At 36.8% G+C, this 20,181-nt stretch overlaps 1 protein-coding gene across 1 annotated transcript; it reads right to left on the minus strand.

Moving 5' to 3' along the window:
- Window positions 1–996: 996 nt before the first annotated feature.
- On the minus strand, window positions 997–19,370 carry MIB1 (MIB E3 ubiquitin protein ligase 1; the record flags this gene model as incomplete). The annotated part of the gene is made up of 8 exons (XM_010175734.1): window positions 19,126–19,370; window positions 15,859–15,988; window positions 14,475–14,579; window positions 7,151–7,217; window positions 4,545–4,749; window positions 2,806–2,989; window positions 2,347–2,491; window positions 997–1,130 (listed from the first exon to the last, which is right to left on the minus strand). Coding segments are annotated over exons 1-8 (1,215 nt in total), but the record flags the coding sequence as incomplete, so codon positions are not given.
- Between the last annotated feature and the right edge of the window lie 811 nt (window positions 19,371–20,181).

Here is a 20,181-nt window from a genome sequence, read left to right on the forward strand (position 1 = left end):
ACCTGGGGTTGTTCCTGCCCAGATGCAAGATGTATTAGTATACATGCAAGTTTATTAGAAAACTTAAAGCAAGAGCATGCATATGAAAGTATCAAATGAGCAGTTTTTAGGTGGCTGCCTTTCTGGCATATACAGATAATCTCCTAGGTCTTCTCTACTTCATTTCTATAGCATTAGCTAGATTGAAAGAAAGAAGCAAGAAATGAACTTTTTTCAAACATTACAATGATAGCTGGATTAAAAACTTTCAACTTTGGGCTACTGAAAAGGCAAGATTTTGAGAATGGGTCTCAGAACAATACCAGTCCTTTGCTCTACAGTATATTTAACTTCATTTTCTAATTTATGGCAACAGGAGTCAGTCTGAAAAAAATACTATGTTTTGTATAATCTTGAGGTACAAATCAATCTGATTGAGTCTAGTCTATTATTACTACTTCTGTAGTGAGAAAAACATCTCATCATGATTTTAAAACATATTACTTGAACCAAGTCCTAGAATTCTTAAGCTTTTTCTTTTAGACTTTTCACTACTAAGTGATTAGACAGGTTGGTAAAAGGAATCTGACAGAGAGCGGATTAGATGACCTACCTCAAGAGTCAAAAAAACAAAAACAAACCCCACAATAACAGCAAAATCCCCCAAATCTACCCTCCTTCCCTCTATACCCTCGAAACAAAAGTTGAAGACTCCTCACTAATTTTGAACGTTTGGTTCTGTGCCCCAACTCTGGCAGACAGAGGCTGGAAAGTATTTTAATTCATGGCACACAAAAGAACACAAAATCTGTCCAGTGAAAGTGGATGTAAAGCACTACTTTCACGCAGCCCCCAACACATTGCATAGGTCAACAAACAGGAGAAGAGACAGCGGAACCAGCTGTACTATGTGTCTATGCAATCACACTGGTGACTGGCAAGGAGTATCTAGGACAGCTTCACTTCCTTTAGTATTACAGATCCCCAGAACAGGTCCTCCCAAATCAGAACACTCACATCTACATCTGGTCTCTTTAGCAGGTCTTCCACTTTAGCAACATCTCCATTGGCAGCAGCTTTAACCAATTCTTCATTGAGATCTCCAGATTCTTGGGTTTCAAATAATTTCTTCAATAGCTGGGACAATCTCTCTGCAATTACAAACAAATGACAATTAAGGTTACAATTCTAATCCCACAAGAACAGAAAAATAACAGCTAAACTTGTCAGATTTCTAAAGGCATGCACACAGTAATACACAAACCACCGTAAAATGGCAGCTGTAAATTATTATTCAGTTCTGAGTAAGTGCTGCACCCCAATGCCCTCTAGATAGTTGAGACTGTCACATCAGACACTTTAAAACAAAGCTGACTGAGTCACAAATAGCTTGTGTAACACAAAATATAGAAAGGTAGGGAGGAGGTAAAAATATGAATGTATGTATTGATACAACAGGCTGCTTAAGTCTTCTAGCTTAAGAGTATATCCTGCCCTCTATGATTTGAAACACTAAGTCATATTACTCTTCTAACTAGTTCTATGGCCACTGTGACTTTATCTTTATTGCAGAAAACTCACTGAATCTATACCTCCCCAGGAAAAAGTCTAGAAAACTATGTAGAAAGTTTTCTTGGCATTAAAGCAAATATGTGAAAAGGAAAAAACCAACCAGCTATGACCAAAAAGAGGAAAAACATTCTAGTTTAATTGATCTGTGAAATAGTCAACACGTCCCTTCCAATCCCTAACATTCTGTGATTCTGTGTGAACAAAGAACACATTGGATATGAGAGGAAGTTCAACAGAACTCAAATATGATTACATTACATAGACACACACCCAAAAAAAAAAAATCCCACTGTAATTATTCAAAGGATGTCTGACTAAATTTTGAGATAGAAACTTTAAGGAAAGAGTATTATCCCAAGTAACTGCTTGCAACAGATCCCTTGCTTATGCTTGCTATCCCACACCATCTATTAAACAAGAAGTATGCTTCTTGCTACAGCCAGTAACACTCTCTTCATGTCTTAATTTCTATTCCAATCTAATGTCCCTTCCAATCATTTAAATTTTCAAGTCCTTGGAGCATATCTCCAAAGACATGACTGCACTATGGCAACACAGAAACCAAAATTCAATTTGGAGTTTTTGCAGCTTATCAAGATAGCAACAACCAACATCTCCATACCAACTGCAAGCTTTTTCTTGTATCTTTCTCAAAGGTGTAACATGAATTAACCAAACCCCAAGTCTGAGTATTATTAACCTTGCATACAAACTACATACTAGTACTTATTAACAATTTTTTAATTAACACACATACTTGTCATACATACATCACTGATTATTCTTCAAACTTACCACCAGATGCATTACTTATAGCAGATCCTGCTGATGCCACCTTCGAGACAGCTGCTGGATTATACGTCCAAGATGTCCCACAAACCTCTACTTTTAAGTCACTGTCTGAATAGATCTGCTGGACCCGACCAACTTTACCTAAAGTCTGCATTAAAGAAAACATCAGATAAAAATAATACTAAAAGTAAAATATTTAGAAATCTGAATGTTTTATTATAAGTCACAAATGTTACGAAGTCCATTGTTTAATAGCACAGTCATTAATACCTTTAGCTAAGTTTCATCGGGCTAAGCAGATTACTACATCTGAGCAAGTATTACATTATGTTTGATGAAATGCACTTTCTTGAATTTAGAAGAAAATCACTTTGACTCCCACAACTTCAAGGTATTGCCAGTCATAACTAGAAATATTACACAAGTTTACCATTCTGTGAATCCAAACATACAACTACTTACTGGAAGCATTGCTTCAGCCCACTCTCCATGGCCTCTCTGAAGAAGCTTGATTCGCTCTAAGTCGTAACATACTTGAACAAGGTCACCCACTTGAAATTGAGAGGTACCTCCTTCTGCACCTTGAGCAGCATCTCCACTTCGGACAACGTTGGCTTTGGTGAGAACAGCTGGATTAAATGTCCATCTAGACAATGAATCATTTAAAGTACATTTTTAACATGCAAAGTGAAATATATGTTTAAAAATTATCTGTTGGACAAGATTCTGCTTGCATGCTTACAAACTTTTTGCAATTGGATACTAAGGGATATTTGCTGTTAACCATTTTTTGTCCATAAGTTTGTCTGTGGCTCATTAGTTGAGTATTTCCAGGGTAATCTTCAGAGATGTACATTTGTAAAAGCAACGAAGAAATATCCTGCCTAAGGGGAAGCAAGCTGACAGCAATATAACAGTCCTGAAAGTAGCTATACAGTTTTATTTTTCCAGGGAAAGGAGACAACCCTGACTGAAAAGGGGAATATCCAAGCTGTCTCACAAAGGATTGGACTGTCAGGAAACAATGTGAGAAGAACACAGAATTTTGTCCCCTTTCCCCTAGGTCAAAAGCTGCAATGTTCAGTTGTAAAAATACTCTTCAATTAAATGGATATCCTAGATACACCTCAATTTTTAACCAAACTATCCTAATTTGCACTATAAATTTTACTGGTTTAGAGGCATTTAGATAATTTTATGCTGAGTTATATTCTAATATACAATATGGTGATATTTCCTTTATGTGCCATTTGGTCTGGGGTTGACTTTCATTCAGCTATCTGATCTAGCTGAGAAGCAACAGGTAGTGTCTATAAAGGACAAAGTCAGAGAGCAAACGACAAGACAGAGCAGCTCTTTTCACAGGTTCTGCAGTCAGGACTGTCAAAAGAAGAGCCACTTGCATCCCTCCAGCTTGAGTTAGTTGGGAAAACAGTTTTGTTTTGCATTACTTGCAATATTAGCAAACAGTATCTTGACATAAAGCCTGAATAATGCACTGCTAATCCTTTCCGGACAAACTGAACAGGTCAGTCTCCAGATACAACTGAAATTATATTCCATTCATCAGCTGCTTTTTAAAGATGAGCCAAATACTTAAGAGCAAGACAACACAAAACCTTGTGGATATATCAGCTCAGATCCATCTGTAGTGCTGTGTTTGAATCCTGTTAGCATGGACGCAGCTCAAACTTCAAACCTAAACTAAACTGCTTGCAGGGAGTGGTTTTGGCAACAGCTTCCCTAACACTTTGGTCCATATTTACATAAAGCAACATTCCTTTGAATAATAAAACACTAGACACAGATCATGCCAAGGTCACTCAATATTAAACAAGATCCCCAACATAAAAACTTTGTCACCTGTCCTCTTAATCCATTTTCCTGATTTGTCATCAGATACTTTGTAATTCAAAAAGAAATTACTGCTTAAAACACTACAATCTGGAAATAAGACAGTCCTTAATGTCATTCCTAATTTTGGACTCAAATTTTCACCAAGAGAGGTAACAAACTTCCTTTTCACACTAAAGCATCTTCAAAGTAAGTCCTCTTTACACATTCTAGAAGGAATATAAAAAATCTCAAGGAAATCTTCATAGACACAAAAGGAGAACAGAAAGTTTCTGCCAACAAGCGATCACGAGAGTTGAAGGCAAAGGAAGTTTGTGAGTATCAGTGTTGAAGGCTATATAACAAACCTGTTTCCACTTGGATATTGTACTACAATGTCATGATCCTCATCAATGCCACAAACTGTTCCAGTTGTTGTTAAAGTTTCAAACATGCCATCGGTCCATCCTCCATGACCATGCTGCAAAGACTGTACAATTTCCAAATCAAGGTCAATGTTTACAAGGTCACCTATTTGCAGCCCGCCAGGGTTTCTGTTACCATTTTGCTCACCTGAAATGGAATAAGAAGAGAATGACCACATGACCACAGTAGTTTTCCAGGCAATTTAAAGAACGGAAGTTAATTTCTGAAACTCGATGTCTCTACAACTGTAGTGGCCAACGAGTAAAAGGGAGTGAACAGGTAAAAAAAGAACTCTAAGCCTCTGGCTATGGAACTGTGTGTTTCTTGTTGAGTTTTCAAGGCAAATAACAATGACTGGCAAATGCTAAATACTTGTGACTGGCTCCACTATGGGCTCTAACTGGGATCATATGGTAACAGCTATCATATGGTGTCAGACGTAAAAGCCCAGACAGTTTTCAGAGAGTCATGCACAAAGTGCCATCTATCTCTGAACTGAACCTCTCAAATCACTTAAGGTGACCTTAGGGCCACTACCATTTGTTTTTATGCCCTTTGCCACTACTGAAATTTTTCCACTATGAAATTTGCCTTATTTGCAATGACAGCACACTGCTCTATCATTCAATTTGGTATTCAGTGCAACACCCAAGTCTCCCTCAGCAAGGCTCCTCACTCAGGCATTCACAATTGCCAGTCTGAGAATTCCTGGTACATAAGCTGATTTCAACTAGAGTGCAAAACTGCACTTCTGATTGAACTCCACGAGGTCTCTATTCACCAAATCCTTCACTTCCTCCAGACTCTTCTAAATAAAGCTCTGCTTTCAACCAAACCCCTCTACCAACTTGCTATCACCTGCAAATTGTCTGGGATTTTATTCTGCTTCATAACTAACGTCACTGATGTGGTACTGAACAAAATCGGTCCCAGTATTTTGTCCCAACTACATACTACTCCATATTAATTAGGCCCCTACAGGATTATTTGCACTCTACTTCTAATATTGCACAGCTTCAAAAATAACTTCTAATGCTTTTAATGCAAGCATACATTTAAATTCACAACATGAACGTATCTGTGAACTACACTGAGAAGACAAATAAAAGGGACAGATGTTCTAACAAAGAGTAAGACTGAGAAGATGGAGCATAATGTGGCAAGAATGATGAACCGAGTTCATCATCATCCCTTAAGAGCAACTTAATATAGTGGAAGGGGAAGAATTTGAGAAAAAGTCTCCTGCTATCTTTACTGATTAATATTCATGTACTCAAATACTGTATCACCCTAAAAGTAAGCTACACACAGAAAATACAGATCTGTACTTTTACAGAACAAATCAAAATGAATAAAGGGCATGCATGTTGTAGATGCCCCCTCCCTGGAAGTGTTTAAGGCCAGGCTGGATGAGGCTTTGAGCAACCTGGTCTAGTGGAAGGTGTCCCTGCTGATGGCAGGGAGGTTGGAACTGGATGACCTTTAAGGTCCCTTCCAATCCAAACCATTCTATGATAAGAATCTAAGTTTACCTCTCTGATAAAGAACCAGTAAGATCCTATTACTACTTCTCTATTTTTATTCACGTCAGACTAAAATGACAAAATTAATTTTAAGTACAGAAGCAAGATACAAAAATCAGAGTGCCTTAGCTTTTTACTTTCAAACAATTGATCTACTTGATAACTAGCTAAGTGGCTTTTTGTACAACTGTTTTTTCCCTAAAAAAACACGGATTTTCACCAATGCTGTCAATAAAAGAATTGTGCTTTTTAGGTCACACTTCAAGTACTTGTGCAAGGAATTAGATTAAGACTAGTAAACAGGGAATTCTCATCACTTTAGAAGAGCGAAAAAAGCAGGTTTTTGTTTTTTTATGCATTGAAGTATAAACGAAACTCAAGAAGTAAAATTTTCCTGTAGTTTCCAGTTTTATGACTAGGTGTTTTCCTAAGGAAATACACATTAATAATTAAAAAATTTGTGCCAAACAATCTATAAACTTTATCTCAACTTGCCCATATTTCAAAATCCAAACCACCTGGCAATTATTTTTTATAATATATTCTGCACATGTCTACAGCCCAGCTAAGACACTAGAGGAGTAAGTCAGTGCTATAGCTGATATGGAAAACCTCAACCAAGATTTCACAACATATACTAGTATTAGTATAAAATAACAGGTTAAATTATGTGTTCGAATGACTCCTGTTTATGGCCATGTATATGCTACTTCATGGAATGTCTATGAATATTTAAGACATTCTTATGAGAATGCAAAGCTGTGTTTGGCTCTTTAGAAATACAGCACACAAGATCTGTGCATCTATTTGTTAGCCAACACTGAACAGCTCCCTTGCCATCCACTTGGCACAGAGATACCAAATACATTTAGAAAACATTATGTAGAATTTATTATTAATGCATAGATATGCTACCATTTACATTTCACTAGTAAGGACAGTCCTTTTAGAGGACATTTAAAGAGAAATCCAGACTAAGTATAATTAAGACACATCAAGATAAATTCACTTTATCTTCCACTCACCTAAAACAGGACAATGGTCCCTGTAGAAAGAGCCTCCTTTTGCATCTTGGACGCATTTCAGGTCAGACTACGGAGAGAGATTGAGACAACTTTAGTCCTCGCTATCTGAGTCTCCAGGTTAACATAAGTCAGTGAAACTAGAACTGAAACACGGTCAACTAAGAAAGGCTGAAAATTATGTGTACAAAAAACATGCCCCATGAATTTGCTACCGATACTTATAATCTCAAATGCTTTCCAATCTATCAGCCTTTACATTCTCGAGATTTTAATAACCTTTACCAATATAAAAGGCTATAAAGGATGAGATATTTTTAACTCAAAGGAGGGTATTAAAATAACACAAAGCTCCTCTGCATTGTTCTATAAAGTTATCTTTCCATGTAAAAAACACAAGCAAGGAAAGAAAAAAAAATAAAAATCTGCAGACAGTGCTCAAGGCCACAGCCTTTCTTGTACCAATCATTTAATGCCTGCCAGTGCTTCCCTCTCTTCCCAACTCCTTTTGACAGATACTCGTTTAACTTCAGAGAAGAAAATCTGGTACTCAAAATTTCCAGTTAAGAATATACAGGATATTGCTTTCAAAAAAACCCCAAACCACTATGCTGAGATAAACATGATCTTTTGATCAGCCAGCAGAGTTCCTATAGTTCTCCTTTTCTCTATTTTTTTTCCTGTGTAACCCTTAAATCCAAATGGCTACCATCTGCCATGGCTCCTTATACAACAATTCTCACTGAACAAAGAGTATTTTGTGTGCATGATGAGTTCGGAAGCAGATAGGAAACTGCAAGATGTGTCAGAATATTCTATGGGATGGGGGAGGAAATAGAGGACAGGTGGTGATGATTATGATATAATCAACCAGAACTAAACAAATAGTTTAACAATTATTTTTCCCACACCCGAGGTTTATTGACAGACTGTGCTCCTGCAAAAGGATTAAAATGAACACTCTCAAGTCTTCCAAATCATCGAGGCCTTGACAAACACAATACTCTACCCTCAGCAACCTGCAACTGCTAAGCAGCCAAAAACAATACAGAATTCAGTGTATATATCCTGATCTACAAAGAATGTACCAGCACTTTTTGAAAAAGATATGAAAACAGCCAGATGAAAATAATGAGATTTAGCTGCTCTTCATATCCTATGAGAAATCAGAGAAAGAGAGTTTGTTCAGCCCAGCAGCAGCAGGCCTGCGACAAAATGCTGCCACCCGTTGGGCTGCTGCCACCCAGGCGCTGCCTTTAACTCATCCCAAAACAAAGGGGCTGCACTGACCATCCCAGATGGCAAGCTGATTAATTCCCCCAGACCAACAGAGATTTAATGTGCCCGGGAGCACTTGGGCTCACCCACTGAATACAAACTTCGTGTCATGCAACCATCATCTGTCTGTGCAGGAGTCAAGAAGGGGTACACATTCTTCAGAGTGTTAAGAATAGATCAGGAGAGGGTCCTAAATGGTTCTTCTCCAAGCCAGGCAAAAGCTGGGCGAAAGATCGCTTGTGTTACAGCAGGTGTTAATATACACAGCAGAATGATGGCTAAAAGCTAGCAGAATATAAGTAAAAGGCTAATTACTATCTTGCAGCAGGAATTATTAGGAAGCAGGTTAAGATACCTTAAATTTCACAGGAGAAGAAGACCCAGAAATCTACAAATCTGCTCTCTTTTTTTTCACCCTGCCTGTACCTTGCCTTACACATAGTTTATTTCTGGAGCATAATATACTTGGTTGTAAAACTAAGTGGTAGCTTGATGTCGAATCTCAGCTTCACATCTATCTTCCTTTTACTTACACGATGAAGTCAATATTAGATCACTAAGGAGTAAAACAAGTATTCCAAAAGCAAAGTAACATTTTTATTTTATTCACAAAAGCCTTCACCAAAAAACTGAGGACTCAAAATGCACAGAAAGATGAGGCACTTGACAGAGATTAAGACACTAAGAAACTAACTCGTATACAATGCATACACAGCAGAGTTCCTTCAGCAATTTTGCAAACAGAACTACTAATAAAAGTAACATCAACATGACAAAGGCCTGCAACTGCTTTAAAAAACATAATCAAACCCAAAAAAGATCCTGGAGTTTTAAGACAGAAAACTCTACTTAGTTGTACTTCAGTACCATAAAAGCTGGGTAAGCAGCTGTAATTCTACTAGCACTCAGCTACTATATTTATCAGGAAAGGAAAACAAGCTTTCTTCTGCCCAAGTAGTTTAAGTAAAAAAATTGGGGGTGGTGTTAAGCTCCCCTGGGGACTGTGTGGCAAGAGGCCCCTCTAGTGAGGACGGAACACAAGCACAGTGGAAGCCTGGCCACACCAGGCTGCCAGGGCACTGCTGCTGCCAGCTCTCCCGCTCGCTTGGCCAGATCTGCTGTACCGCACTTCCGAGATCCCCACTGGGATTTTTACAAGAGATGAGAGTCTCCCTGAGCCTTGTAAACAGATTGAAACAGCGGATCATTTGGGAATGAGACGTACAAGAGTAAAAGGGAATGTACCAAAACACAAGGGATGTTAAAATGCAAGGTTTAGACTCACACTGACACTGTGCGCAGAAAAAGTAGTAACTGTGAGGTTGGGTGTAAATATGTGGCAGAGACAAATGTGGAAAGATGAAAACAAAACATAAGCTTTTATACACTAACTCGATGGAGAAATCATTCAATGATCCTGGAAGAGGATTCTTTGAAGAAACAGAAAAACAAGCTATAGATTCTGTGGAATTTGTGTATAGTTAAAGAGATGGAAGCCCCAGTTAGGCAGGAAATAATTATAATGAAAACTCAAGGAACAGCAGGAGCACAAACCATTGCACAGCAGGACTTTCAGACCCACAGCAACAGCTGATGCACACGAGCAGTGAGTAATAATGATTTTTGCCTACAATGGAGAACTTTGGTCTTCTAGCATCTACCTTCTGACATGCTGAAAAACTCTCTGCATTCCAGCTGTATGTGACTGGATTACACAAAGATCATGATCTGCTGAAACAAATGGAAAATACAGAAAATGTAACAGTTTACTCTGACTTACCATCCAATCACACCACTGCAAAAACAGCAGCAATTTCATCATCACAAAAATTTCAGGGAATGAAAAAAAAAAAATGTACATTACAGCAATGTCCACAGTGCTGGCAGATGGTATAAAAGCACCATCATCCCTGACCTTGAAGAGGAAAACAAGGTAAAAGAAGCAGCTGCCTACTGGAATAACTTAATAGTTATTCCAATCAATACGGAATGTCATCCATCAAAACCAGGGAAAGGAGTCTACAGACTTGATAAGGAAACTAGGTGTGCTGCTAAGAAAAAGAAGAATGTCTGATCCAGAGATGCACTGAAAAAGCATCTAACACCAGCAGTAAATACCAGGAGAGAAATTAACACTGATCTTACCAATATATCAGCAGAAATGGTGCCACAACTGCAGGTGCTTGAGGTAGCAATGAATACACCCTTCAAAGGTCATTTTAACTCTCTAAACTCACAACAGCTTTTGGCACAGAAGGAAGCCCTTACAGGGCAAATGGAGAAAGCTCAGCACATGCTGCTTTGTCACCTGGTTAAGACAACAAGGAACTGGATAAAACCTTAAGTTTTAGCTAAAAGTTTATAAAAAATGCTGTATTTCAAATTTAATGAACTCAAATCATGCTCAGTTTCAAGAAACTGAGAAAAGAGAAAGCAATAAAAGAAAAAAGTAGAAGATGGTAGAGAAAATGACTGAAATTATACAGGTGTGAGGTATAAAAACAATAGCAACAGCTTCTTACAGAAGAAATTGGACTTCAGGCAAAACCTACCAATTACAGAAGAAATTGGACTTCAGGCAAAACCTGAGGAAACAGCTTATAACCTTACTGTCTATTGATTATAGGCAGTCATAAAAACTTTCCATGTGTAACTTTTTTTTTTTTTTAAGGAGGATAATTTTAAAGTCTTCTTTGTGAGTTAATACTGTAAATAACAAAATTGGAAAAGCATCAGTAGCTACATTTCTGCTTAACAGAAATATCTTTCTAAGCAAGGCAGCTATGGAGAGATGATAAATTTCGCTTGGTTGAGACTACAGCAGAAATGTAGAGAAATAAGACCACATAAACAAGAAGCAAAACAAAGTCTGCTGACAAATGCAAATAAATGCACAAGGTATACATAGATGTCTCCTTCCTCTCTGGATTCCAAAGCACTGAACCACCTAACTTCGGCTACACCATGAGTAATGAAATAAAAAACACCTGCTGCATGTGGAAACATCACTAGAATTCCTGTTTCTGTGTTTTAATTAAGTTTTGATTGGCACATAGAAGCAATAGAAGGACACTAAACTACAAAAATAATGAAAATTCTTGTTGCTCCTTCCCAAGCCCCTCATTTTGAACATAATGGGGACAAGACAAAGGACTAGAGAGCTGAAGATCTGACTTATATTACAGATCTGACAGTTGTAACTGCACCAGGAAGCATATTTCTGTGTATTTTATAACACTCACCTGCAATGTCTAGTATGCCAAGACATTTACTTTGTTTCTATTAAAAAAAAGTGCTAATAAGTCATTCTTAAAGTCCTCTAGAGTAATTTCAAGTAATATCTTTAAGGGTGTCCCCCAAATAAATGTTTATCAACAGACATTAGACGTCAATCAGGATAAGAAAGTTTAAAGTAACGTTGAAAATATAAGGGATCTTCCCAATTTCCCTTATGCACTCAACTATTCAGAATTCATGGGGAAAAAGTACACAAACACAGATGGCTTAGAGATTACTATGACAATGATGGATGATAACTACAGTTACTTCTTTCAGAGGCTACAGAGATGAAAGGAAGATCCTCCATAATGAAAAACAAGAAGAGGAGGTTAATCACAGCAAAAAAGGCAAGAGCAAAGAAATCTGGTAGCACAAAACTGATTTCTAAATTATGAAACTGATTTAGGGCACTCCTGCTGATGGAACTATTTTCTTAAGTTTTTATAGCACAATCATTCTATTAGTAAGTAGCAGAATATAATGTTTATTGAAAAACAATGGAAGTTACCAGCTTTACATCCTCAGCTGTGTGATATGAAGAAATTAAACTATAAACAAGTCCAAAAAGCTAAATCACAATCTCCTCATTAACTCTCTGATTCCACATAGTGTATCTTTTTATTGCAAAAGGCTATGTTCAGGCATTTCTAAAGCAGCTAATGTGGTTAACAGCTTGGTCTGGCTCTAGAATCTGAATACATATAGATACGAAATGCGAGCAGTGTCAATAACCGTATTAGCCAACGGTACTTTATTCCTATTATGAATGTAGCAAATGTTATTCAGCCTAACAGTATCATAAAACCGGATTTCTGTCTGGGAATCTGTGGCCTGTGGCAGCACAAACTCCCAGATTTCAATGCCAGGCTTCACAAAGAAAGGCAAGATGCACCTCTCAATCATTTCATATGTAAACACAGCAGCAGCAAACTCAAATAAAAACTCTAAGGATCTGACTACAAATAAATGCAAGTTTCCAGCCAGCACCTGCTGCCTCACCAGCCAATCTCTCCCAGGGAAAAGCTGGCGGGCTAGATAGATTAATTTTGAGGACCAGATGCAGCCTGTCAGCTATCAAACGAGCAACCCTGACTTACAATAATAAGCTGTGTTTCTTTAATCAGCTCCACTTGCTTCTGAGTCAAGTGTTACTCATTTGCAAGTAGAGGTCTCTTCCCAGCTGTATTTACAGGGGCACACACTGAGTATTGTTGATTCCACACTCTCTGGACAATTTCTAAGTCCCAAGACAAGTTTGCCCCAACTTTATATGGACTTTCTGACAGTCTATTAGTCAGCTTTACATAATGGCAGATAAATAGTAGTAAATAATCATAATGAACTGTACACTTAGAAAACCATTAATCAGTTACTCCTTATGTGGCAACAGTTTGGCAACAGAATACAGCTGATTTATAAACGATAAATATATTTTTATTATTAAGGGAGTAACTATTCCAGAACAAAATATAGCTTATCTTAAATGTATTTTTTCTCAGGCCAGAAGGAATCTTTAATGATTCCACAGCACTCCTACTAGTCCTCAGATTTTAACATAGTAACTGAAATCGTAACCGAAAAAAATATCAGTTAATCTGTATCTAGTCTGTCCAGATTTTGTAATTGTGTTCCTTTTCCACGCATTACAATCAAGGGGGAAGATACCAACCATTGGTTAAATAATACTAAACTACATAATACTACATGTAAGTTTCTTGCCCTTTTGCCAATATATGTGGAATTTTCTTTAGAACTGGGGAGACCATGAAGCACATAATTCAATACTGACTTATATTTTATCCTTAGCATCTTCATGCATCAGAAAAGCTGATCTTCACTAAAGATGTTTACTTTTTTTAAACTTGACACTAAAATATGTATTTACTGTAAAACTGGTATTTAGTATTTATTTTTTATTATAAAAAGGAAACTTTATTTCAAGTGAGCCTTACTTGACTTTCATCAAGTAAGACAAAATATTTTACTTTCCAAAAAAGACCAGTCATTGTTTAACATTCTATTACCGATACACATCTGACAAGATGACACTTCAATGTTAAGTTAACATGGTTTTCCTCTGTGGTATCGAACAAAAATCATGCAAAGAAAATGCTAATTAAGATATTATAAGCAGTTGATAATCAAAGTAACCCTTCCTTGACCCACATTAGGATAAGAAAACCCAGCAACAGAAGGCATTTAGGCTAGAGTCTGACCCATTTTCTCTCTAAAGAGAGAGAAGCCAGGAAGTGAAAAAGAAAAATTCAGTGCTAAAGCAAATTAAGGTTGTAACTTAATTCATCACCTTTCCATTGTTAAAAAAAATTCCTCAAGAGGATTCTGAATGTTGCCAGTAATTTCAAAACTGTAAGTCTTGCAATAAGCACATCAAAATGTGAAGTGAATCGAGGCGTTCCGGAGTTATAGAAAAGTCTTTAAAAAGTTCATAAATAAGCTTCTTTTTCTTTTCAGAATTTTAATTTAAGCACAATAGTAGCACAACAAAATAATCACATATGCTATGTAAACATTTACTATACTCTGGCAGAAACCAGCCCTTAACTTTAAGTTATTCACATGTTTTATAAATTCCCAGATCAGACTTTCTTACTAATACATATGCATGATCCATACAGCTGCATTCACAACAGCCTAACAGCATGCAGACTGACAAAGGATATTACACAAGGAGGATAATAAAGCACAACAAGTTATTCTTATTACCCTTCCCCCACCACGCATTTTACCCTTTGTGTTCTTTTATACTTACCATGCCCTCAAAGCCAACTCTGTAAAGGTTTTTAGCACCATTGTCCCAAAGAACATATGCTGCGCTATGTGGACTCGACGCACTCCAATCTTGGATTTCAGTTACCTATTCAGTTTTAAGAATAAGAAAATTGCTTCTAAAAGACTTGTAATCACAATTTGAACTTAAAACCTTATTCATCTCTTCAGAATGATTTGGGATATAACAGTTTTACTGAATTTAATAAAATTTATTCTGAAGCTGTTTTCTGTTTGATACAAGTGTTCCCTAGGTGTCTTATTGTCAGCCTGAACATATACTTTGTAAGCCCATTTTTCTTTTGGATATTTGGTAGGTAGTCTAACTACATTAGCAGAGAACAAAAACTGAACTGTAAAAAGCTATTTTATCATACTTTGACATGTTCTTACTAGAAGCAGCATTTAACGAAGAAAAACAGGATGGAAACTATTTTAATTGCTTCAATTTGTCTGGTTTAACCTGCATCAGCCTGGTGGCACTGCACTATGTCAGGAGACAAAGTTTAATTTCCAGAGCAAATCTGTTTAACAACAGTACAAAAGGAGAGCGAAAAGGACTTTCCCTGATATTTCTGAAACCATGAGGCCATGCATCAAATTCTGAAAATATTTCCATTATTTAAAAAAAATCTATTTCCAGAATTTGTCTTCATTCTTATTTGTATTTATTTAAAAGCTGTTTCTGCTATGTACCATCTGCTTTTCATCATTAAAAACATTTATATGCATTTATACCTATTCTCAGCTTGTAAACAATCCGACTAATTAAAGTTTAGTACATAAAGAAGACAATGCAGGATAAGACACTAATTTTGCAAAGTTTTAGAGATTTCAGAAAATCTTGCCAAATTCACAGCAAGGGGTAAATAATCAAGACGAAAAAAGCTGCATCTGAATACCCCTTGCTTTAAGAGATTTAAATTTACCATTTCCTCTCAATAAAACCTAAAATGAAATCCCCCAAAGTCCTAAAACTTCCATAAACATCTAGGATGTAAAAGAGGCTAAATATCTTATTCAGGAACTTTTAACTTTCTTTTAAATGCTGCTTAAGTGTACTAAAAATAAATGCAACAAAAAACCACCAGTTCACCAAGATACAAGGGCATCCAATTCTCCTTCTAGAACATCTCATATTTGGTGTTGAAAGTTATAGTATATTTTACACTCCCTGCTGTACGTTCCTACTTACAACAAATCTTCATTAGATGCTTGAACATCACAGAATAAGATTTTTAAATGTCCAGCAAATTAAAATAGCAACTTTTATGATTATATTTTACTCTACAATTAGAAAGGCCGCTGAGGCCACTATATGAGCATGCAGAAGTGCATCTTCTTCTCTAAACCAGTTTTGTTTTTACCTTTCCTCTACGCCCATTGCCACCATCTTGATCTTCCCATTGCCAGTCAACTCCTCGCACCACCCTGGCACCTGCAAAGATTCCTCTTGCTGTAATTTTCTTTGATTTACGGCGAGACTCCAACAATACCCTGAAGTTATTAAAAGAAGAACCCACAAATGTCAAGATAATAAAGTCCAAAACAAATCTTTGAGGATGGAAAGGAAGGAGAGCATCTTGAAACAAAAATAACCCCACAAACACAAATCTTGCTGCATGAATCACATCCATTCAATTCTCCACTTGAACAGCAGCCCACAAGATAAAAAAACATCATCCTCCTAAATCTGCTCTATTGCATGTTTATAATTAGATTTTAATGCTGATTATTTCTTCTCCAAACTTTCTACTACCAGCAAAAATCTTGTAACCACTTAAATATAGATCTGTACTCATATAAATAAAATCATTAAAGAAACATACAGAGTGATATAAACAACACATTTCTGTTTCTCTTCAATGCACACAAGGCAAATAGTACTGTCCCGCACTTGCTCTGCCATTTTTATTCAGAATTATGCTATTAAGAGCAACATCTCTTTCCCCTCCATGTCTCAGTTTATTTTCTACATACTTCTTATTGCATATCTTGGCAAATTTAATTCAATATACCAACATCCATTTTTTCAGTCATAATGTTATTTTTCTAAAGCAAACCTCTTCTTTCCCTCTGACTTCAACAGAACCAACAGAACCATTCATGAGTATTTACCTTACAAACAGAAACAAAGAGACAAACATTCTCCTGCCTTTTCAGTTATCTCAAAAGCCACCTGGTTTGCATGCAACCAGATTTCTTACTTCATGCCAAGAAACTTTTGCCAGACAAAAGTATTTTTCAGCTGAAATTCTGAATGTTTCCTGACACCTTCAGAAGTGTATCACCCTCCTGCTAAACTTTTGACATCCAGCAGATGGCAGAGAAGGAAAAAGTTAAACTATTAGAATCCATGCAAAGAGCACATGAAAATATTAGCCATTTTAATCTAAGTAATATAAAAGAGTGACAGAAAACACAAAGGTATGTTATTTATAGCAGCATTTTAGAAAGATCTCAATGTCTACAAAACTGAGACAAAACCCAGCATGTATTACTTTGGTACGCTGCCCATATGATATCCCAGACTCAAGAATAAAATAGGTAGAGCTTATACTTTCCTTCATCCAAACATCCTTAGATGCCTCCTGCCATTGTTCCTATGAGATATCCCTCAAATTCAATAGCACTGCTTTGCCCTCTTCTCTCAAACAGTTAACTTTAATCAATTTTTCTCAATTAAGCTTGATCCAACAGAAACAGCTCCTTGGCAGATGAAGCTGCCTTCTAGATAAGAGTTGCAAAACAGAGCTCAATGGGAGTAAACAAAGATAGGGAGAAAGTGACAAGATGCAAAAAGATTTCTTACAATTCTACACATTGCATACAATGTACCTCCAAAACTAAAACTTATCCTCTATACACTATAACAGATCACTTAAAACCACAAAGGAAACTTCGGCTTAAAAAAAAGCTTGAAAAAAAAATAAACTCTGGAAAACATTTTCGAATCAATGAGATTTTTTTTTAAAGAAATAAACAGAAAAACAGATTTGTATTTTGTTACCTATTTCCTACAAATTACACTAAGCCAGCACTTTCTACTCTTGGATCCAACTTCTAAGTCTTGTTCTGCATTAAACACTGTAACTGAGACACTAAGCTTATGATATCTATTTGGTACCTAGATCTGCTGGCATGAGTCTAAAAAAAAACAGAAGTTGCTTTTTGATTAAGCCACTGACCTGGGCATTTGAGCTATAGTTAAACTTCAAGGCAAACATTTAAGAAAATAAACACAGTTCCTACAAGACATGATACAAAAACTCAGTTTGTGTGCTCCAACCACATCCCTTAACTGTAAAAGCACTGATAAAAGCACATCACTGAATTACAACGTATTTGTAAACCTTACTTCCCCAAGAAGAATAAGTAAATGTTGTCTTACATATGTTGCATTTAGATAATTATCAAATCTAACAAAAAAAAATTCCAATGATTTAATGAAAGAACATTCTGGAGAGTTATCACAGAGGTGATACCATGGGATGTAGCCTTTACACAATCCTTTATCACACCTCTCCAAGTATTTAGTAACAGGCAAATATCACTGTTCGCACTTAACCAGCAGATAATTATGACAGAGAGGGTTTTAGATTTAGACAAGTTATTTGAAGTCAAGAACACAAGAACAGCTATGCAAGAAAACACTAAATGCCAATTTAGTTCAGAGTTCTTCACTGGGAGACAATAATAGATGCTTAGGAAAAGAAGAAAACCAAGGCAAGGGTAGAACAACCCTTCACAGCATCTTTTCTCTGTTTCCTGCAGTGAGCAGTTTAAGCAGTTCAAGGTTTTGCCTCTAGATCATTCTGTTTTTCATAGTCCACAAGGAGGGTATTCTCCCTTGTGGTGGATGAAATGACCAACACCGAGATGTGTTCAGGCATCAGCACTTTACTGAAGCTTTGCACTGCTTATAGATCCCCTTTTCCTCCAGCACGCCCCAAGCACGCAGCACTTTCACTTTTGATTCGTTACCCCTTATCACACCCGCGCCTGAACAACTGACATGACTGGATAAACCCACCTGTTCACGAGCCATTCTTTTACCTCTGACTGGTTACTGATTACAGCACACAAAACATCCTTATCTTGTCTCATACACATTCTTGCTTGTTTGTCCACTTTGTTTTATTTTCATTTAATCTTCACTCAAGGTCAGGAATTAATTGCTCAAGGCTCAAGCCGCCTGCAGCTTCAGCTCTCAAGGCACCAACACTCCCTCAATCTCCCTACATCATTTTTGAACCTAACTAAACTTTCACATTCAGGAATTCATTGACAGATCATTCTGTGATAACACATTGTGTGAGTATAATTGCTTTTGTTTTAAAGCTGCTATATGACAACACAAAAACCAGGAAGCCTGCAACGAGGTTGAAAGAAACTGAATAATCATATCCTAACTTTTTTTTCTACTCCATTCTTTCAAAAATGTCCATGTTTTCCAAGCTCCAAAGATCTGTCCTGGCTACACTCCCTCACAAAGAGGCAGAACCAGTAACAGAATTTACACTTCAAGCCACTATTTTACCTAATCCAAGTTTCAGTAACTATATCTGCTATTTAAAAGTTAATCACAATTACTCGTTCCTATTTAATTTAATGAGGGAAAAACTATGTTTTACCTTTCACTTCCTGGTGTGGTAATTCTGTAAAAACGATGCCTCAAGTGATGTTTGTCCCCATGATAGCAAACTGTGCACAAGTCATAATTCGTGCACTCAGCACATTTCCATCGGATGCCAATGATGGGTTGCTGTCGGCAAGTATCACACATAGTCCCATCGTGCTTGATACCTGTGGGGAGAAAAAGAACAAAAGAGACTAACAACTTTGCTACATCACTACACAGATTTCTGCTGCACACCATTATAATATGAAACCAAATAGTAAGAAGTTCACAATAAAGGCTGCTAGCAATAACCTATCAGTCTATACAACTGAGGGGAAAAGATAATGGACTTGGCTTCGTATCTCCAGTTGTCAGGCTGTTCCTGAAATCTTCTACCTTTTCTCAGCTCAAAGAGCTCACAAAGAGGCAGAACCAGTAACAGAATTTACTGGTTCTGTTCAAATTCTCAGCTCAAACAGAATTTACAGTAACAGAATTTACTGGTTCTGTTCAAATTCTCAGCTCTAAAAGCTGAGAAAGCTATGTTTGGTTTTTTGGTTGTTTTTTTTCCCATCTACACAAATCAGAAAAAGAAAATGAGAAATCAAAATCATTTATCTACAAGTTAAAGGGTCAGAAATGTGTATACCAAAATAATCTGGAATTTTATCTCTGGATTAAGACTACCAAAACACCTTACACCACAAAGGGTACTGTGTTCAACTGTGCATGACAGTTTGAAAATAATTGATTTGACTTACACATTTTGTACAGTGGAAAAGGTAAGTGCTTATCTCTACTCTTTGTCATATAGGATAAAATTAAGCTCTCTTGGATAGATGTCCTTAGCTTCACGAAAATCTGTTACCATTTTTGAAGCATTTTACTGCTTTATATGTTCTTTTTTTTTAAAAAAAAAGAAGGTGCCAAAGACAGACCAGATGTAACCCACCAGCATGTGCTTTGCCCAGCCTTCCACAAAAACTGAGTTCTCAAGACTAATTACTCCTACAGCTTTGCCAAGCTACAGCAGAGTGAAAGCGATCAGTCACAGACAGTTTCCATCCAT

The sequence above is a fragment of the Antrostomus carolinensis genome, unplaced genomic scaffold (assembly GCF_000700745.2).
Source record: "Antrostomus carolinensis isolate BGI_N321 unplaced genomic scaffold, ASM70074v2 scaffold7139, whole genome shotgun sequence".
Taxonomy (NCBI): Eukaryota; Metazoa; Chordata; class Aves; order Caprimulgiformes; family Caprimulgidae; genus Antrostomus; species Antrostomus carolinensis.